At 40.1% G+C, this 23,179-nt stretch overlaps 1 protein-coding gene across 5 annotated transcripts in view; it reads right to left on the reverse strand.

Moving 5' to 3' along the window:
* Nucleotides 1-23,179, reverse strand: part of ATP13A4 (ATPase 13A4) — a 126,367-nt gene that overhangs the window by 90,041 nt on the left and 13,147 nt on the right. For all 5 annotated transcript variants that reach the window (XM_004745283.3, XM_045088728.1, XM_013052609.2 and 2 more), the window contains exon 2: nt 2,556-2,729. In XM_004745283.3, coding sequence (XP_004745340.1) covers nt 2,556-2,729 — 174 coding nt within the window. The remainder of the gene's footprint in view (nt 1-2,555; nt 2,730-23,179) is intronic.

Here is a 23,179-nt window from a genome sequence, read left to right on the forward strand (position 1 = left end):
AAAGTGCAATTACTCTTGTATTTTGGAAAAAATCTCACCCTCAGAGGGGTTTAATAAGAGATGGGAAACTGAAAATAAACTGAGCACTAAAGACTTTTTAGTCAGTACATCGGCGCCCCCCCGACACTTTTTTTAATGTTAAAAAATGACTACCTCATCAGTGTCTGTGTTAATGATCTGTAATCTTACCAGTGTGAGATTGATGATAAATGCCAAGTACTGATTTTTTAATAACATGAAAAATAGACATACAACACATCTTCAGGTAGTAGTTTTCTTAGCCCTCCTTCATGGGAGGTCTTTATAGTCCAGCGATCACAATATAATTCAAATAAAAAAATTTTAAGGAGTCATTTCATGCAAATAACCTAGCCACAGACTTTTAAACTATTTGTGGCCAAAGCTTCTTTTCATCTAAAGCTCAGATTGTAAGAATGCTTGGTATAATTGAGTTCTTGTCTAATTACATAAAGACTAATTTAGAACCTCATTTATTTGGAGAGTTTCTGGCATAGCAAATCCATTTAAAATGACACATAAGAGGAGGTAATTAAAAATTAAAGTTGAAATCAAGATGAAAAAGGCAAGATTGAAGCTGGTTTAGATGGCTCTGATTAGTTATGGAGAGCAGTGAGATGGGAGAGGGGCTTAAAACACTTTGAAAGAAAGAGGAAGAGAATGGAACACAGCACCCTAAGGCACCAGTGCTTTTAAATTTTTTCCAGTATGTAGCTAGGTGCGAAGTTGACCACATGCCACCGGGAGAGGTGACCTCATGGAGCTTGGGTGAATAACGGGGATTCGAAGGCCCTAGACCTCTTTCCCATGTTCCCCATCCTGGAAGGGAATGCTCCTGGCTCAAAAGGGGAGGGCACAGCTTCCAGAAAGCAGCCTGTTATATGTGGGGCACCTAGCCCAGACTCTTCTGTAAAGCAAGCTGTCAGAGCTGCCTCAGCAATAATACACACACACACACACACACACACTCACACTCACTCACTCACAATTAAAATGATCTCCAATCACGTCTTTTACAGTTTGCAACAGGCTTTTCAATCCACAACCTCATTTCATCCTCACACCAACGCAAACAAGAACAAGTACTCTTCCTTGGCCTATTTCCCAAGTGGGGAAATCGAGGTCCTGAAAGGTTAGGTAACACTCCCGAGGGGTCACACATCTGGAGTGCTAGGACCTCGTGACTCCAAATCCCAAACGGTACACTCGTTCCCTATTGGTTGACAATTTGTTTGTTTCTCTTACTGGATTTTTTTTTTTCTCTTTTCTCTCTCTTCATTTTCCCTTTACACACTTCCCCTCGAGTTCTTTCATTTTCCTCCCTTCCATTGCCATTTTCTTGCTCGTTTCCTCCTATTCCTGTCCATGACTTGGCTCTGCCTGCAGTCTCAGACAGTACAGCTAGGCCCAGCCAGTGATTCTCAGATCCAGAGAGTCTGGCGGTACACTGTGAAAGGCAGGAAGCTTTTCTGTTCCTAAGGTTGTTTCTGCAGCAGCAAGAGCGTTGGCCCCTGAGAACCATAGTAGAGCTTGGAAGGAGGTGCCTCTAATTTCAGGCTTATGATTGTTGCTATCCTCCCCTCTCCCCGCATTAAATAGTGTGTTTACCTAGAGAGATTGTTATATATAAAGAGGTGCTAACAGCCCAGCAGAGGTTGATTTATCAATAGTTTGGCTGTCATTCTGGGTCATGTGGGCTGATGTGTTGTGAGAAACGCTCACTAAAAGTCAGTCAGAGATGGATCATTCCGTGAGACTGCATCTTGACTCCTATCAATGGGAAGAGCCACTTCAGCCTATTGGCCACTATGTATTTATGGAATCGCCACCTCATGCAGGAACTAATGCAGCAATTAGCTAATTAGAAATAATCCCTTCCCTGGTGGAGCTGACATGGCAGCAGGAACAGGAACAACACACATTGCCTAAGTGGAATGAACACTAGGAGGAAGTGTTCGCTGAGCAAATTCAGGAAAACTCGCCTAACACCAGCACTTTGTATTAGAGAGAGCGAGCGACAATGAGCTCAGAACAAGATGGCTTTTTTTTTTTTTTTTTTAACCCTAGCTTATCTGCAGGATACAACACACTCCCTCAAAGATTGTGGCTCTCTCAAATCAACAGAAGACAGTATCCTCCCCAGAGGGGTGCTCCCCGTCTCCTCCCCACCTCTTCCCATCCCTTCCTGCAGAGCTGCTCGAGGGGGACTAGGATAGTAGATACATCAGGACATGGGAGAAACATCCATGTGAACTTTGTATCTTGCTGCCTGCCTTAAGTACTTCACATTACCCATTACTTTCAGCTGTTCAGAGGGTTATACAGGCTCCAATATTCACAAGACTCACAAGTTTAGAAGGAATATCCTGTGAAGCAGGTCTTCTTAATGATATCCTGTTGTACACAAATTATTGAGTTCTTGGAAAATAAATGCAAGGCTGTGATGGAATTTTTCATGTGCACCTCTCCCACAGCCCTCCTGCAATGAGCTGTCCAAGAGAAAGGGTCGCCAGGTACAAAGCCAGATGCACACTTACCGTTGTCCTCAGCAACACGACATCTGCCTCTTGTAAGGAACATGGGACACAATTTGCCCACACATGCCAAGCAGGTCTCCAGTAAAACACCAAGGGGAGGATCCCAAATGAGAAGATGGATCCAGCAAGACAGAGGGTTTTCCGGCAGCCTTGAGTCCGGTAGCCAAATATCTCCTGAGGAAGAATCAAAATAACCCCAAATATTGGTTAAGTACAGTAAATAGCAAATCAACCAATTGGGATTTTGGTGATAAAACTGGGGGCAGAGAATGAAGAAGTCAACGAGAGACTGAGAAACTGGAGAAGAATCCCTAACAAAATACCACGTGTTCCCAGGCCCCCAGGAAGTCGCAATCAAACTAGGAAACTCAGTTTCTATAATTCGAGCACCTGGTTACTCTGTGCCAAACACTATGTTAAGAGATACGTTATCTTAAGTCTCTTGAACATTCCTTGAATAGAATGATATTACCCTCGTTCATAAATGATAAGGTTGAGCTCAGAAAGCTTGAATGGAAAGACCTGGCCAAGGGCCCCAAGCTAAGAATTCTGCTTCCAAGAGTCAAACCCACGTTTGACCCATAGCCTTCACAGACATGACTATGAGCTATGTGATGGGAGGACCAGATGACCAGCAGTCACATGCGCAGGAGAGAACCAGGCTTTGAGGGTGTAGTCTGGATGTGATGAAAGTGTTTGACCCAGAAGAGGGTGAGTAACTAACTGTGAACCTGCCGTCAGGGGGTTAGGGTGGGGCTGTGCATTCCCACCCTCCACCCTTGTTCAGTTGCACAAAGAATTTCACAGCATGGGGGAAAATTCATAGAAACTATTTGGGTTATTGAGCCCTTGCTTTGAGCAAGGGGATTGGAGACCCTGAATGATACAAATATGGCAAGAAAAGAGTCTTCTAATATATTTACAATCTGGACAACCTTCTTCCTTCCAAGTACAGCCTGAGACAGAATGGAAAACCAGCCCTAAAGTTTAAGGCCTCAGTTCCTCAGTTCTATCACACAAAGTCAAAGGTATCCATTACACTGATCCTCGTGGCCAAAACTGAAAAATCAAGTATCTTCATTAAAAGCATCAGAAATAACCCGAAGGATATGGGGAGATGGAGAGGAGAAGGGAGTTGAGAGAAATTGGAGGGGGAGATGAACCATGAGAGACTATGGACTCTGAAAAACGACTAAGGGTTTTGAAGGGGCGGGGTTGAGAAGTTGGGTGAGCCTGGTGGTGGGTATTATGGAGAGTACGTATTGTATGGAGCACTGGGTGTGGTGCATAAACAATGAATTCTGGTACACTGAAAAGAAATTTAAAAATATATATATATATTTTTTAAAAGCATATTCTCTGGACCAAGACATGTTAGATTCAAAGCCTAACTCTACCACTTGCTGAGTATGACCCTGAGCACGTTATTTAGCCTCTTTATTCTTTGGTTTCTCATCCATAAGATGGGCATGGTGATAGAACCCACTTCACAGGGTTATGGTAAAGATTAAATAAGTTAGTACGCATAAGGGCTACACATGCGTTTATTGCTGCTGCTGCTTATGCTGCTAGTTACTGCTGCTTCTACTACCATCTAACCATTTCCCCTGAAGTAGACCTGAAATTCTACCCCTCAGTTATTGGCATTTAGATCTAAGAATTCCTCATGTCAATCATTCTGCTCCCACTAGGATTGCCTGTTAGGATAACAAGGGAGCTGGAATACACCACTCTAAATCAGCCACCTTCCTTATCTCACTTGATAAAGATTACATTATCAGAAGGGTTTCTGTGATCCTTGGCTAAAGGCGCTTACATGTTTAATTTTGGGGAGCCTTCCTCATATTAGCAGTGCCTCTGGGTACTGACTGTCTGCCTTCAGCATTGTCCACATTTGGCATGCCTTGGATAAAGTATTCACATTAACTCAGAAACATAAGCTCTTGGCCAATTTTGAAAACTAGAATGTCTCTCTTGACATGAATCCTCTCTTGTCCCAAACTCAAGCTCTTGCTCTCCAGCTGCCAGGCCTGGAATGATTCTGCCCTCTCATCATTCTTGAAGCAATGCTTTGTTGACCCCATATTGAACAGGATCCCAATCCTAAATCCCATACCTGTTCTGAGTCTACCCCATTATCTTTTCCCATGTGCTTTTTAATGTTTCTACAGTTTGGAACAGGTCAACTTCTACCTAACAACCCAGACATGGTATCATATTTTTTTTTTTTTAGTGTTATATTTAAAAGTTTCTTTATATTGCCCATGAATTGAACCCCCCATGTAATATGTCCGAGTTACACCAATTCTAGAAGCACAGATATCTCTGACCATGTATTCTTTTATGGGCTATGCAATGAGAGCCCTCTATAGTTTCTAAATAGTCTTCTTGTTCATTATCGAAATAATGTAAACAGGAATTATTATCTTCAATTTTCAGCTAAGAAAACTGAAGCTTAAAGTTATTATATATAATAGATGTGATTAACAACTATTATTCATAACAATAATAGTAGTTAAGACTTACTGAGCACTTCGAAGCCCTTCACCAAGCACTTTGCATCTACTCTTCCATTTAGCTAAAAGAGATTAAATAAGTTTCTCAAAGCATAAAGCTCATAAATAACTCAAAGCTAGACCTCTGGTCTAGACCTCTGCAGCACAGGGCAGATAATGTGAGCTGGTCATTTCCACTCTAAGGTTCTTCTTCATTCTGCCTTAGATTTCAGTTCAATGTAACAAATAATTTTTAAGTGTCCACCAAAAGAAAAGACATGTGCCAGACACAGAGATGAATGAGATGATGTTGTTAGCCTCAAGGAGTTCAGTTTAATGGAAAAAGAGATACATAAACAGATAAGAACAAACAAAGTTAGAGCAATATAAGGGTTATGTAGAAAAATGACTATATAAATCGTCATCTGAATTGGGTGCTACCAATAAAAACACTGGTACAGCAGTAGACCAAAAGTGTCACAGCCAGGCCAGGTAAATATCCCCAGGTTACACCAGAGTGTTGCTTTCAAAGCTTGCCTGCCTTCGGTTCTGTGGACACTACCTCAGTTAATAGTTCATGACCAGTAATCCATTGTCAAACTTTTAGTAGAAAGGTTGGAATAATGTGGACAAGGAGTGTTAAATTATTGCTTATTGTCATAAGTTGAATTATATACTGACTGGAAGTAAATTGCATTGCAGGGACTATTAATAGGTATTGGATTTAAAATTGCAAAAATTAGCATGGTGCTGTTTGTTATGACCCTGTAGCAGTTTACTTCCTACATTATGGAGTGCCTCCCACATCCCTGAAAATCCTTGAGGGAACCTTCTTGCTACTCTGCACTCCACCTACACTTACCTCCCACAAAAAGGAATAAATCAGCCGAAAAAATAGAGAGGGAATATTGAGAAAATGTCAAAAGAATATCACACTCATGGCAGTCTACATGCATTATGAAATAGCACACTGTCCCTTTCTTTCTCTCCCCTGCTAACCACAGATTCTTCTGTTCCCTCTGTCCCTGGAGATCTAGGTCCTTTGCATTCCTAAGGGCGTAATCTTTGGCTGCCAGGAGTCCAGGTCTTCTTCTCTGCAGAGCTCCAGTATTCAAGAAGTCAGACTTATGCTTTCCAAAGCAGTGGTTTCAACTACCTCAGCCAACAGAGTCCCTTAAGTCTATAGACCCTAATCACCAGAAAAAAATACACACAGATGCATACAAATAGACTTCTCTGTAGAGATTCAGAGAGCTCCCACAGTCTAGGTAAAACCCTTTCTTAGAAGGTTCTTGAAGCTGAATCAAGGCTGATCTTTCTAGAGTTTACATTCTGTACTTGAACTTAGGGCCTGACACTGCTTCTGAAAATGAAGACAATGCTTCTGGAAATGCACAGGAGAGGGTGATGAGAGCAGGGCATTGGCTGACTCCAGGAAGCTTCTAGGGTAATGTCATCATCTGGGGACTCGCCAAGTCCTGAGAGTGGCTCTCAGCATGCTAGTCCCAGAGCTAACCAGCAGAATTCCTCTCACAGAGAAGATTCGAGGTCACCAGGTCCAAGAGACTAGTTGGAATGAGAGAGTGAGATGTAAGCAACAGTCACAAGACCGGATGAATACATGGGTAGGTATTAAGAGTTTTTCTTTTCCCAACAGCGCTGTCTCCGAGCCTGATTGTCCTGCCAGTGGAGCCGGATGCAAGCATGGTGCTTAAAATGGGCTCTGGACTCTTCTATCACCATCTCCCACCCTGACTGACATGCCTTCTTTAATCATTGTAATTAATTCCATCAAATTATGGTAAAATCCCATTAGCCTGGAAGCCATTTATTCTCTTTAAGACAATTTTGCATGTTTTTACTGGCGCCACTAAATATTTGAAAGTTTAAGTGATTTTTAAGTTTCTCTTCCTTAAGATATTCTTTTTTCCCTTATTTCCAAATTTTGGGTGTGAAGAGAATGTTTCACTGTACTCAATTGTACTAAATGAATGCAATTTACATCACTCTTTATCCTGACCACACACCTTACTCCAATTTCTACCTCAGCAACTTCTTGCTCAACACTTCAATGCTAAAGGATGATTTCCCAAGGGTCTCCTAAGTCCATTGGACTTCTAGATCAACGTGATATATTCTCAACTGGAATGACTGAATCTAGAAATCTTAAACTGGGCGCTCAAGAAGAATGACCAGCAGATAGGTTTCTTCTTGGCCTGGTAAGCATTTCTTAGAACTTTATATTGGTCCCCCAGTTGTTTTCACATAGACATTCTCATTTCTAGCTTTTCTTTAAAATAAATCAGAAATGGGCACGTGGGTGGCTCAGTGGGTTAAGCCTCTGCCTTCAGCTCAGGTCATGATCTCAGGGTCCTGGTATGGAGGCCCAGGCTCTCTGCTCAGCGGGGAGCCTGCTTCCCTCCACCCCTATCTCTGCCTGCCTCTCTGCCTACTTGTGATCTCTGTCTGTCAAATAAATAAATAAAAGCTTAAAATAAAAAATAAAATAAAATAATAATAATAAAATAAAATAAATCAGAAATTGTGATAGCACAGTACCCATATTCTTGTACTGGAGGATTCGGCTAGAGAACACCAAATAACCCAGGAACTACCCCAAAACCATCCGATAAGAGAGAGAATGAGGCCCTGCAGTACATTCATACACTGGGATCTTACACAGCACTTCAGACAAACTCTACAGCAACACTCCATAACGTGGATGACTCTCAGTAACATACTAGTAAGTAATAAAAGTCGGTGCGGACAATTACATAAGCATGGAAACACTTTTACAAGGTTAAAAACAACAAAAATTTAAAGTGTATTTTTGGGATAGACTTAAGTAAAAGAAAGCTACATCAAAAGGAAAGCATTGATTGCTGAAGGCCAGGAATTGATGAAGACATGCTATAGGACAATGGGTACCCCCACTGAGACAAGGCAGGACCACATTGTCAAATGTAGTCTATTATCCAGGTCCTAGATCTTGCTGGAGGTTAGAGTCATCATGTTATTATAAAGAACCCATTAAAGAGATAACTGAACTAATGCAACTCAGCATTGCCAAGTAAGGAGAGTATCATGAACCAAGGCTTATATAGACAATCTAAATGTGAGCACCTAAAGGGAAAAAAAGGAAGAAAGAATTGATCGGAGTAAAAGATGCCTCCCCTTTAAATGAGCAGATGCTTCCCTGTTTCTCATGGTCCCTGCCATGCTTTCTCTTTTCCTCCACCCTGAGGCCATATGTCAGATTCATTTCTCATCTCACACTGGGCTGCTCATCAGAGTTACAGGCTCCTCCTGAAGGCCAGTGGTTCTCAACCAGGAGTGATCCTGCCTCCAGGGGACATTTGGCAATAGCTGGAGACATTCTGAGTCATTGTCAACTAGGTGAGAGGTGATACTGACACAGCTTCTGGGTAGAGACTAGGAATGCTAGTAAATATCCCCCAGTGCAGGTAAACATCTTACAGTACAGAGGACAGCTGTCCGTCAACCTCCACAACAAAAACTTCTCCGACCCCAAACAATGCTAAGGTTGAGAAACCTGAGTAGGTATTGAGTTTCCCCCACCTAACCTAAGCAAGTCCCTAGTCTAAGTGCCAGGATGTCCTCCTCAGTACTCAGAGGAGACCCAGAGAATTTTGATACTGAAATCTATGGTAGAAAAGAATTCACACTTCACAAGTGCCCACTAAGGTCAGTAGTGGGTACAGCCCCTCATTTAACAGATGAGGAAAACTAAAGTGTTAAGAAAGAAAGTAAATTGCCCTTGTGGTCTGCACCCAGCCTCCCACCCCAAACTAAGCCACTCTCGTCCCACCTCGTTTTGCCTTGACCATGTCAAACACAGTCCCAGAACCCTCTCCTGCCTCGGGGTCTTCCCATGGCTGGCTCTCTCTTGTTTGCAGAAGCTTCCTTCAAGTATGTTCTTCTCAGAGTCATCTCAGCCAGTCTCCTACACAAGGATAAGCCCCTGACCTCACCCACCTTTTATATCTTTTTAGCATTTTCAAAATTCCTACTTAGTATTTTTTGCTGGCTGCTCTAACTCCCTCCTTTCTACCCCGAAGACTTTAAGTTCTATCAGTTCAGAATCCTTTCAAGTTTGTTTCCTCCAATATGTTTGACTAGCACCTGGCACATTATCTGCATGTAGCAGGTATTCAGCAGATATGTGCTGAATGGATGAATCAATCAGTAAGTGACTGTACTAAAGGAAAGAAGGAAGGGAGGAAGGGAAGGGAAGGAACCATTACTCTTCTTGTTCCTCAGCCTAGTTTAACTTACCTCTTTCTTGGATTCTCTAAAAATTAAGTCATTCCAAGGTACAGGGGAAAAGGAAACACAAACAACTTTGAGATGCTGCTCTACTTTGGTCATTAGGAAATGTATTTGCATTACACTCAAGTTACTCTTAGACGAGCACTTTCATTTTTCTTTTTCTTCCTCCTTATTGTCTGTCTCTAGGAGCTGAAAAGATGCTAAAGGTAAGACTGAGTCTCACAAACTCCTTACCGTCAACAGAGGCAAAACAAGAGCCTGGACTGCAAAGAACAACTGATTTGGACATCTGCTGCCCAAGCTTCTGCTCTGGACCAAAAGGTGTGTTCACAATGCCTGTGAGTGAACTATAATAATTTCCCAGTATAGTATACTAATTATACTAATATCTACAAAAAAAAACCCAAAATTATTTTAGAAATGGATCAAGAATATCACTACTCCAACTAAAAAATGACTTTAGAAATAAAGAACTATATCACTACTTAACAGCTGAGTACCATTTTCCATTAACAATGTTGGCATCCATTAACTCATGGCAAGCTTGTGCCTTAAGGGGATCCTAAGGAGTCTGGTGACCTGGCCACCATTCACTATCCCATGACAAATAGTTGGAATGTCACTTAATTTCATTTCCAGCTCGGAATTTTCACTTCTTTCTCACTCCTAACTTGGAATGTCCTCTGTCTGGCCATTGACTCCTGGTTCTCTTGCTATAGCCTTACATCACACAATTACTATGGGAAACAATGGAATGACACCTGTGTCAGGTGTCAGTCCCCAGAATTGAGGAACTCATCATAAAAATGTTTAGGTGCTACCTCCCAGCATCAAGTTTTCAGGTGCCTTTCCTGAAGTTCGACTCAAATTGCCCACTGTGTCTAAGGCCATGGATAAAGTAGGTCTGCTAGAGATAAGTTTCCCACCCTCCAAGAGCTGACAAGGAAGATAATTAATTAAATAAATTAGTAATTAATTAATTAAAATATTATTCTGGGCAGAAAATATTGAGTGTTATCTGAAAAACACTAGGAGAAAAATGCTATTAGGTTCAAAGAGATGAGGATGTCCAACTGAGATGATAATTAGAAAGCGCTTTCCAGGAGCATTGTTCGTGGAGGTGGACTTGGAGAAGTTTGCAATTTCAACAGTGCGGAAAGGAGGGTATAAGAAAAGTCACTCCAGTCAGGAGGAACTAGCCCGCAGCAAAGGTGTGGAGTCTGAAAACATCGAAGTGTATTTCAGGACAAAATGTCATTTTAAGGTAGGTCAGCGTACGGTGGTGTTACAATTAACCCAGTCGTGTCAGGCCAATTACTGCACTTTTGGGAGGGACTTTGGGATTCAAGGATGTGTATTCTACTGCAGGTAGCCAGTGGCCAAAAGTTGCTGAATCCTTAAAATTTACACTTCCATCTTTCCCCCTCCACACCCAGCAAGTGGACCTCTCGTGGCTTCCCTAAAACTTGGTGTCCTCGGGTGAAGTCAGAGGGAAGAGGCCACTGCCTGTGGTCTTCCTAGCTGGGCAGAAGTCCAACTATGGGAACAGGAAGAAGAGGTATGTGTGGGACTTCAGTATCCTTTGACTAAGCACGGTTTTTTCTTTGCTCAGGATGCTGCCAGCCTGGGCTATGGAAACTCCTCTTTGTCACACCAGTTGGAAGGCTGAAAAACAAACTGACCCACCCATAGTGGCAGACAGGGTGGTAATACCCTGCCCCGTGAATAATTGTCCATCTAGCTTGGCTGAAGCTCATGAAAAATCAGTTCATGTAAAAAAAAAAAAAATTCTAGTATGTCCTTGTCACCCTAAATATTTATTTTTTTCCCACATTCTGATTTAACCCTCACAACTCTATAAGAACATTATCAGCCATGGACAAGAAATAAGGAAGGTAGGGTTCAAAGAAGTTCAAGAATATACCCTTACTCACCCTGCTGCTAGATAACAGAGACAGGTCCTTCTTACTCAAAACTGCTTCCTTCCCCACCCCAGCCTGCCTCTCCTGATGACATTCTGACCTCAGCTCTCTGACATCCTTGTCTGACAGGTGTCATGGGGGACACGGCTTGAACTCTTATTAATTGCTCACATCTGAGCTAGTGTAGGTGCTGCCCAGACAAGTTCTTAAGTTTCCCTTAAACAGGTTTTCACAAGCTCAAACTGCGAAGGGAGAAGAAATAGGCAAGAGGGACTCCACCCAGCAAGCAGATGGTGGTTTCTGCCAGCAACATCCTAATCTTCTGGTCTGGCAATCTTGGGCAAGAGGCATTTTCTAGGTTCTTGTTTAGTGCTGAAATTAAAACTTCTAATGATGTCTGAGTGACGTAAAACAAAGCACAGACAGGTCAGTATGCGGGACTACTGGCTTGTCTGGGCAGCCTACTCACTGAACAGGATAGAGACCCAAGACTGGGCAGGGAGGGGAAAGGCCACATTTAAAGACCAAACACTTGGGTTCAAGACTGTTTTTGTTTTGCCACTTACTAACTGTATCATCCAGAAGTCAGTACCCCATCTAAAAGTTAAGAACACTATTGTTCACAAAACTGTTATGACAATGAAATGAATAACAGTGGTAGAAGCATTAATCAAATATAGGCTGCTGTTATTATGAGGGCAATTAGACTTAAGGTTAGTTATTAAACCCTGAGGGATGCCCTGACAAGTCTGGTCCCTCCTTATCATTGAGATCTCAGCTTCCTTGACCACAGGGTCTCAAGAAGCAACCCAAGGACTTTTTAGCACATCATCCTATTTTAAACCTCTACAAGCCTGTATCTTCTTCTGATATTTTTGTTTATTTCTTTGTGATCTGTTCCTAACATGTAAGTTCCACAAGAGCAGAGCTTTGGTTTCTCTTGTTCCTTGCTGGATCTTGGCACAGAGTAGAACAGTTCCCAGCACACAACAGGCCCACAGATACTGTTTGAGTGCACCAATGGCTCCAATTATATGGTAATTCCTTATATTGGGATATTATAAGACTGGTAAACAGAGAGGACAAAAATGGTAATCACTGACAATTAGCACCTGGTGAATCATAGCAAACATTCCGCCAAACATCATTCTTCAGAGAAGAAAGCTGAGACTTTTTAAAGATTTATTTATTTATTTATTTATTTGAGAAAGAGAGATAGTGAGAGTGGGAAGAGGGGCAAAGGGAAAGAATCTTCAAGCCGACTCCCTGCTGAGCACGGAGCTCCACACAGGGCTCAATCTCATGACCCATGAGATCATGACCTAAATTGAAACCAAGAGTCGGATGCTTCACCAGCTGAGCCACCAAGCACTCCAAAAGCTGAGATCTTAAGAGAACTCTCAGATAAAAACACACAGAGAGAGCGAGCAGAGGAAAAGCAATGAGCTCCCTCCAAAGTCAGCCCCCTACTCTTTGACCAATAGAGAATTTATCCCAACAATAAATTGTATCCCTAAGTATTATTATTTGTCTTTATCCCCAGGTATGATTACTTGTATTATTATTTGTCTTTCTCCCCAGGTATGATTACTTGTTACTTACCATACGATTTTAGAAAATGAAAGAGGGAGAAGTATGCTGTCATGAACTCAGAAGAGGGAAAGATCAGAGATGACCCGAGCCTGTATTTCTCTTATAATGTGAAACTCCCACACCTCCAATGAAGCAAACTCTATTTCCTGTGGAAGGCTGTTCCATTTCAGACAACTCTACTAATAATTACACCATGTGCCAGACATTAGGTTAGGGTCCAGGTGTACTCTAAACTCCCTCCCACTTAGCACACACACGCACACCAAACACTGCCCTTTCAACCAGAACAACTCCATTTCTACCTGTTCAAACAACATAAAATCAATATAAGTATACTGATTTCCATCACAAGTTTATGCCTAAACAGGGCCTGGGTAGATAAAAATCATTTTGAAAAGCACTATATTACCAGGCTCAATCATTGAGAAGGCGGGAAATTGTTTCCACAGTGTGGAAGTGAGTTGAAAGCATGTGCTAGAACAATGGTCACCACCCGTTCTTAGAATGAGGAATCCTCTCTGAGCATTGCTGATGAGATAAATTGTCAAAACCACTTTGGAAAGCACTTTGGCATTACACAGTGAAGTAAAGACACACACATTGTGCAATTCAACTGTTTTACTTGTATCTTCTCTACAAAAACCTATGTATCTGGGTACCAGGAACACAAACAAGAAAAACTCAAAGCTGGTAACAATCCAAAAGTCCATCAAAATAGAACTGACTTTTTAGAAAGTGTAATCTTACAGTGATATATTCTGACACAATGCAAATAACCTACAATTTTGTGTAGTAATGTACATCATACCAATCTAATAAGGAAAAGCAGCAAAACACAAAAGAATATATAATCAGTTTGATTTCAATCACAGAAACCTCAAAAATACTGCTATGGTATGCATACATAATTAGAAAAATATTTTTAAAGGCAAGAAAATTATAATTATACAAGCCAGGTGAGAGGTCACTTCTGCATGGAGGGGGTACAGACAGCAGAGATGGGTCATATTTAGGGCAGGCCCTAAGAGAACCTCTGTACTGCTAGCAGAGTTCTCTCTTCGGACTCAGGCAATGACTATACAGGTTTTGAATTATTATTAAATTGGCTGTATGTATTTTTTGCACATTTATATGCCATTTCAAAACCTGCCACACACTCTCAAATGACTGAGTTCTACTTTTGCTTCTAAAGGTTCTACCAGTGTTTGTTGGTCATGCATGGCCTTGAGCCCAAAGTAATAACATTAACAGTTATCAAGAGTCATACCCCAAGAGTTGGAGGAAATCAGAGGGAGAGACAAACCATGAGAGACTATGGACTCTGAGAAACAAACTGAGGGTTTTGGAGGGGAGGAGGGGTTGAGGGTTAGTTGAGTCCGGTGGTGGGTATTAAAAAAGGCATATATTGGGGCACCTGGGTGGCTCAGTGGGCCAAAGCTCCATCTTTGGCTCAGGTCATGATCCCAGGACCCTGGGATTGAGCCCCGAGTGGGGCTCTCTGCTCAGTGGGGGCCTGCTTACCCTTCTCTCTCTGCCTACCTCTCTGCCTACTTGTGATCTCTCTGTCAAATAAATAAAAGATAAAATCTTAAAATAAATAAATAAATAAAGATTAAAAAGGCATGTATTGCATGGAGCACTGGGTGTGGTACATAAACAACACATTTTAGAACACAAAAAAAAATTAAATTAAACTAAATGCTTAAGAAAAAGAGTCATACCACACAATTTTGCAACCACTGGTGTAGGGGGGAAAAAAATACTGGTTTGGAGATGGGGTTCGAGTCTAAACTATGGTCCAATGAAACAATCCTTTCCCCTGTCTGGGCCTCCATTTCTCCATCTGTCAGAAAGAGGGTTGGACTGTATGATCTCTTGCATCTCTCTAAATTTTGATACCTGTAATTATTGTAATAAGAACTTTCCTAACACCAGCTGTGTGACAGCTTGCAGGCTCCTGAGGTATCCATCATAAATCCTTTCCAGGGAGATGTCTGCTTTTACTTCAAAGCCATCCATGTGACCCTCGCTCAAGCTTCGGATGGTTTCTGTTGCACCATTTGTGCAAAGTGGTGCCAACAGGCGTGTGCAGACCACCTGCTGGGGAGCTATCAGATAGCTCTCTGGAAGAGGGAGCACACAACATGCAGGAAGCCCCATGCTTGCCTCTGAGAATGGGAGCTACCATGCCACAGTGTGACTCCCCAGCCACTGTGCTGTGTTCATCAATGGAGCATCAGAACTCTCCAGTGTGACAAGACAACTTGATTCATTTCCACAACTGGCATTCAGAATTGAGCACAGCCTTGGGCACAGGTTTCTCACTGTTCAGTTTCTCATGTCACCATCAGGTTGTGATGCCTGATTCTGGTTGTGGCAGGTGGGAGAGGAACCTCCTAATCTCCTGAAGAATTTCAAGCAAATGAACAGATGTGGCAAAAGGTAAAATTAGGGTAGACAATAGCGAAATGAGTAACTTGATAAGAATGGAACGTGTTTGGGAGAAGAGTGGGGTATAAGGGGGACCTGAATTTCTACATTTTTCAAACATCCTGGGATGCCACACCCAACAGATACAAGGTAATTCAGGGCATTTAATGGTGGGCCAGATATTTATGACATCATCTGGGGGATGTTATGTTTTTGTTATTACAGAAGCAAGACATACGCACTTTAAAGATAAGAAGATAAAAATACAAATAAAAACTTGACATTCCTACAACCCAGAGATCACCACAATTAACAACTTCCTGCGTATATGTTGTTTCTTTCACCAAAAGGAAACCATACTGTACATGTTTTTTTTAGTGTGCTTTTCATTCACTGGCCTTCTTTTTCCCAGGTCAGTGAGTTTTTATCCCAACACATACCCAAACCATATTCAAATTTCACAACAGCATCACATTAATGTCCCCTACAACTGGTTTTTCCAAACTGCTTAGGCATTATTCTATTTCTTAACCTGGACAACAGTTAATAAATGTTTGCCTTATAATTATCCATTGATTTCTACAAAAATATTTGTGTACTTTTATATAGATATATAAGAATATATTTTACAATAAAAAAGAGGAAATGTCACAGACCCTTTATGAACATCGGTGTACTTTTGCTGGTTCTTTTTTTTTTAAGATTCTATTTATTTGACAGAGACAGAGATCACAAGTAGGCAAAGAGGCAGGATGAGGGGAAGCAGACTCCCCACTGAGCAGAGAGCTCATTATGGGGCTCAATCCCAGGACTCTGGGATCATGATCTGAGCTGAAGGCAGAGGCTTTAACCCACTGAGCCACCCAGGTGTCCCTGCTGGTTCTTTTTTAATCAAGCTCCTCCCCTATTTCATAATAATGACTTATTAAAGGGCCAGTCATTCTGTAAGAGTTCAAATACTAATAGCTACATTCCCACTTATTTCAAAGACAGCAGACAAATGACCAGTTTTCAGCTACTTTTATTTTAATGGGTACACATTTTTTTAGAAATAATAACTTTGTCCCACAAAGGAATGGTGAAAAAAAATCCTGAAGTTTTTGTTTATAAAGAACATAATCAGGGGCGCCTGGGTGGCTCAGTGGGTTAAAGCCTCTGCCTTTGGCTCAGGTCATGATCCCAGGGTCCTGGGATTGAGCCCCACATCAGGCTCTCTGCTCAGCAGGGAGCCTGCTTCCTCCTCTCTCTCTGTCTGCCTCTCTGCCTGCTTGTGATCTCCATCTGTGAAATAAATAAATAAATAAATAAAATCTTTAAAAAAAAAAAAAGAAAGAACATCATCATTTCACAATATCTATGTATATCAAATCATTGCATTGTACACCTTAATCTTACACAATGTTACATGTAATTACATCTCCATAAAGCTGGGAAAAAATAAGATATATGAGACAGAAAGAAATGAAAACTTAATTATTGCTTTGTTATTTTGCATTCTAATAAAAACTGAGGTGTATTTTTTGATCAATTTAAGTTTAACTCTAAACCCAACAAAAGAAGGGACTTCCCCAGCACAGTGCTTACACATCTTTTCCATATAATGGCACCCATAGTAAAATGACAATATTTGCACAGTGCACATCACATAAATAGATGAGGACACCTATAACTAGAGGAGATCAATATCTCAACATTTCTGTAAGAACCTCTGTAATCCCTATCTAGCACCCCAGAGCCATTCATGGCACACGAGTTGGGTAGTCTGGCCTTGTCCTGTATTTATAGAAAAACAATGCCTTTGTCTTTCCTTATTTCCCTCAGTCTAATCAGAGCCATATCAAGCAACACTGCACCTAAACAGAGTATATCCTATAACTATCACCGTTCCTAGAAATGTCTTTTCTTACTCACCCATATACCTTAATGCAAGCAGGCTTTTGGGAGTTTTTTTTGTTTTGTTTTGCAAATACCTGCCCAACCTCATTGGTCCCTCTCCCAGAAGGAAAAAAAAAACTAGCATTCTTTAAAGACACCATTCATATAAAACTCCTTCTATCCCAAAGATACAGAAGTAGTGAAAAGAAGGTCCATCTGCACCCCAATGTTTATAGCAGCAATGGCCACGGTAGCCAAACTGTGGAAAGAGCCAAGATGCCCTTCAACAGACGTATGGATAAGGAAGATGTGGTCCATATACACTATGGAGTATTATGCCTCCATGAGAAAGGATGAATACCCAACTTTTGTAGCAACATGGACAGGACTGGAAGAGATTATGCTGAGTGAAATAAGTCAAGCAGAGAGAGTCAATTATCATATGGTTTCACTTATTTGTGGAGCATAACAAATATCATGGAGGACAAGGGGAGTTAGAGAGGAGAAGGGAGTTGAGGGAAATTGGAAGGGGAGGTGAACCATGAGAGACTATGGACTATGAAAAACAATCTGAGGGTTTTGAAGGGGAGAGGGGTGGGAGGTTGGGAGAACCAGGTGGTGGGTATTGGAGAGGGCACGGATTGCATGGAGTACTGGGTGTAGTCCAAAAACGATGAATACTGTTACTCTGAAAATAAATTTTAAAAAATTTTAAAAAACAAAACAAAACAACTCCTTCTATGATGCCTCCTCAGTCAGAATTAATCGTAAGTTTAAAATCAAACTCTTTAACCACACACTCCTCTCTCCCTGCATTAGCACCACCACCATCACTACACACCCAGTTGTACAACTCAGAAATCTAGGAATTTCCTTTAATAGTTTTCTCCTTCTCCCTCAACATCTAATTAGTCCCATGGTCTAGTCATCTTGTCCCCTAGATATTTCTCAAATTGGTCTCTTCTCTCCATCCCTGATACTCCTGCCTTATTAGATCAACCAGTGCTCACGCTAGAATCACTGCAAAAGGCTTCATGTCCCAGTTTCACTTCTCTCTACATGGTCTTCCACATTGCTACAGTGTTACCTTTCTAAAGCAGACATCTGATTTCAGTTCCTATTAGAGGGACCAACCATTCCAGTTTGTCCAACACTGAAGGATTTCTCAGGATGTGATCTCTAGTGCCAATGCCCAGAAAGTCCAGGCAAACCAGTATGGTTGGTTACCTACTTAAAACCCTTAAATCCCTTTAGAATGTCATGCAGAGTTCTTCCTAATCTTCCCCACACTATCTTTTCAGCCTCAACTCTCTGTTCTCCCAGTCCCACTCCACCACACACACATACACCTGCACACCAGCTTTGCCAAGCTACATTCAGTTCTCTGAATGGAATGTGCTTTGTTCCTTTACATCTCAGTACCTTTGTACATTGTGTTTCCTTCACTTGGAATGTCCTTCACCCTAACTGGGCTTGCTGGTAAACTCCTATTCATGCATTTAGACTCTTTTCAATTGGCACTTTCCCACAGAAGTAACCCAGGAATTGCTTCTTCTGTGTTCTCACAGAAACTTCTATATTCTGCTATCAGAGCACTAGCCCAGTGAAGTCTATCCTCCTCTACCACCACACTGTATAACTAATAGCTTTTAAGTGTTTAATAAATGAGGGAAGGAGGGAAGGAAGGAAAGAAGGGGAAAGAAAATAAAGGAGCTATAGGTCAGTCTTCTTGAGGAACATAGAAACAAAAATCTTCAATAAAATATTAACAAATAAAAGTAAAAGAATTATAAACCATTACTAAGTAAGATTTATTCCAAGGATAGGAAGCTACTTTAATACTCAAAAATCAATCTATGTAATCCACCATGTTAACAGATGAAAAAAACGTTTTTTTAATTCAAAAGTCACATGATCATATCAATTGACACAGAGAATACTTTTGACAAAATTTCACACTCATTCATGATAAAAATTCTTAGGGAATCAGGAATGAAAACGAACTTCTTTAACTTGATAAAGAGCATTTATAAAAACATAGAGGCAGCATTATATTTAATGATGAAATAGTGAATATTTTCCCAGTGAGATTAGGAACAAGATGAGGATGTCTACTCTCTCTGCTTTTATTCAACATAAGAAAAAGAAAAAAACAGCATACAAATTTAAAACTGTTCCTATTTGCATGTGATATATTTTTATATAGAAAATCCCAAGGACTCTACCAAAAAAAAAAAAAACAAAACAAAAAAAACCTCTCTTAGAAAGAATAAGTTAGTTAATCATGGTCATAAGATGCAAGATAAACATATAAAAATCAATTAATTGTATTTCTATAACCTAGTAATAAACATTGAATACCAAAATTTGAAAAACAAGACAGACCATTTATAATCTCTCAAAAAATGAAATACTTAGCTGTAAATCTAACAAAACACAATAGAACTTGCATTTTGAAAACTATAAAATGTTCTAAGAGAAATCAAATAAGATTCTAAATAAATGGAAAGATACACCACAATCAACTTAACAGACATTTTAACTCTCCCAAATTTAATATATAAAATTTACACAATTCCTATTAAAATCTCAGTAAGATTTTTTGTAGATATAAATGAAATTATTCTAAAATTTATATGGAAAGCAAATGAACTATGTCAGCTAAAACAATTTTTTAAAAAGTGAGAAGGAAGTGGAAGCAACAAGTCTACCCGATTTCAGGAATTATTATATGCTTCCTTAATCAAGACTGTGTAGCACTGGCACATAGATCAATGGAACACAATAAAAACCAATAGACCTATATAACTCTGTCCATTTGATTTTTGACAAATGTGCAAAAGCAATTCAACAAAGAAAAAAATAGTCTTTTCAACAAATAGTGCTGGAGAAATTGGACATCCACATTACAAACATATTGCAAACCACATATTCGATAAAGAACTACTACCTAGAATACATAAATAACACTCAAATCTCAATAGTAAAATACCAAACAATTCAATCAGATAATTGAAAAAAGACATGAAAATGCACATGGCAAATAAGCACACAAAAAGATATTCAAAGTCATTAGCTATTAAGAAAATTCAAATTGAAACCATAATGAGATATCATTCTACAGCTATATAGAGAAGGGTTAGAGATAAATGGTCCAAATGGTTAAGATTAAAAATAGTGAAAATAGCAAGTGCTGGGGAGGATTTGGAGAGTCAGGATCACTCATAATTGTCAATGGGAACGTAAATAGTACAACCACACTGGAAATCAATTTGGTAGTTTTCTTAAAAGCTGAACATGTAACTACCATACAACCCAGCAATTCTTCTCCTGAGTATTTATCCCAGAAAAATAAAAACTTATGTTCACATAAAAACCTATTCACAAATGTTCATAGCAATTTTATTCATAATATCCAAATACTGGAAACAACTACAGTGTCTTTCAATAGATGAATGGTTTAAATAAATCAGGGCGCCTGAGTGGCTCAGTCAGCAACCACCTTGGGCTCAGGTCATGATCCCAGGGACCTGGGATAGAGTCCCAAATCGGCCTCCCTGCACAGCAGAGAGCCTGCTTCTCCCCCTCTCTCTGCCTGCTGCTCTGCTACTTGTGCTCTCTCTATTTGTCAAATAAATAAATCATATCTTTTAAAAATAAAAAAACCATGGCATCATGAAATGTCATGGATAACTACTCAGCAATAAAAAGGAATGAACTACTGATACACACAACTTAGATGAATCTCTGGGGAATTACACTGGGTAAAAAAAGTCAATCTCGAAGTTCGCATAATGTATGATGTTATGTACATAACATTCTTGAAATGAGAAACAGAAAGCAGAATAGTAGTTGCCAGGACTTAAGGAGTAGATATGGATGGGGAAAAAATGATAGGACTATAAAAAGGCAAAACAAAGAATACTTGTAATGATGGAAATATTGTGTATCTTGGCCTATCAGTGTGAATTCCCTGATTGTGATATTTTATTACAGTTTTACAACATACTACCAATGAAGAAAAATGAGTTAAACATACACAGAATCTCTGTGTATTATTTCTTGCAAATGGATGTGAGTCTCTGATTATCTTTACAAAACCTTTTTAAAAATGAATGTGTTGGACTAGATTATCTTTGAGTGATTTTCTCTATCTGAAATTCCATGATCTGGGGAATCTAAGGATCCACTGGCTCTTGGTTATACATGGCTCTACTATTTCCAACAGATGAAGCTTCTTGTACATCTGGACACCAATGTTCATGCTGGTAAGTAAGGGTCTGGACAACCAAATGAAGATAAGTGTGTAACTACATCAAACAGATCCTAGAGATTTAAATCTATTTAGAGATGGAAAAAAAACAAACAAACAAAAAAAAAAAAAAACAGAGGCCCAGCAAGGGGAAACTCCTCACACAAAATGAATGGTTAATGGAAGAATTAGAAAGAACCAGATTAGAAAGAACCCAGGCTTTCAAACAGGGCACTTTCCACCACAGTAATTTGTAAATATCTATTGACCATGCTGACAGCCATTCAAATCCTTAAACACACCCAAGCCAAGACTTTCCAGAGCTCTCCTAAACCATCGCTGGAGGATGCAAAATTTGGACAATAAAGAAAAAAAAATTTTTTTAAGTAAGATCAGAAGGAAAAAGGTAGGATCAGCAAACTTTTTTAGTCAAGTGCCAAACAGAAAATATTTTCAGCTTTGCTATCCACATGGTTTCTCTAACAACCATCTAACAGCCATCGACGTACGACAGCAGCCAGAGACAATCTGTAAACAAATGCAAGAAGATGTTCTCCAACAAAATTTATTTTCAGAGAAGTCAGTGAGCCAGGTATCACCCACAGTCAAAGTTGATGGACCCTGCCACAGAGAAACAATGGAAACATGTGGCCTTTGCACCTGGGTGATAGTATCTACCCAATGAGGTTACTGTGAATAATGTATCGCATGGAAGTGCTTAGCAATGGGCCCAGAACATAGTAAGTCCTCGATGTAGTAGTTCATGGTAACTATGCCACATGAAGAGTGGTTGAAGAAACCGAGTGTGTTTAGACTGAAGAAAAGATACCAGGAGGCATGAAGATTGGGGACATGTAGGAACAATTTTTAAATTCCTGAGAAAAGGGAGTTGATTTTTGACAGGTGACCCCAAAGGGCAAAAGAAGTAGAACTAATGAATTCAGGTTAACAGAACCATATTTCAGTTCAGCATACGAGGAGTCTTTATAATATTCTGTCTCACAAGGAAATGACCTGTCTCATGCTAAGTTTCCTTTTCTGCGGGCATTTAAGGAAAGTTTCAAGAGGCAAGGCAATGAGTGGGAGAAAGACAAGTCTGAGTTGCTGGAAAGTTGTTTCTATGGAATAGGTGAAATGAAGTATAGTAAACCAATCCTCTACTTTTCTGAATTCTAATCCTTATTTACCTTTAGATCTGAATGCTATTTCATACAGTTTCAGAATGTAACTATAACTAGCTATATTCATCCATCATTCATTCATTTATCCCCAAAATATATATTGCATATTTATAATGTTTCTAAGCACTAGAGATACAGCAGTGAATAGTTGATCAATAAGTCATTAAAAATTAAATAGAAAAGCATATCCTCCCTTGGGGAAATGAAATATTCCATTTTTATTTGTATATTATTTGGATGTTTTTTATTTTATTTTATTTTATTAAAGACTCTACTTATTTATTTGATAGAGAGAGAAATCACAAGTAGGCAGAGCAGTAGGAAGAGGGGGAGGGGGAAGCAGGCTCCCCGCTGAGCATAGAGTCCGATGCGGGGCTGGATCCCAGGACCCTGGGATCATGACCTGAACCGAAAGCAGAGGTTTAACCCATTGAGCCACCCAGGTGCCCCAGTTTAACTATTTGTTAATTGGGATACTCTGTAGGCAATTATTTCAGTAATGTTAACACTCAGAAATAAAATTGTTTTCCTGTTCTGGGAGCTTGTGTGAAAGTTCAGAAAGAAGATGATTAGATTTTTCTCCCCA

The sequence above is a fragment of the Mustela putorius genome, unplaced genomic scaffold (genome assembly GCF_011764305.1).
Source record: "Mustela putorius furo isolate JIRA1106 unplaced genomic scaffold, ASM1176430v1.1 tig00003834_pilon_pilon_pilon, whole genome shotgun sequence".
Taxonomy (NCBI): Eukaryota; Metazoa; Chordata; class Mammalia; order Carnivora; family Mustelidae; genus Mustela; species Mustela putorius.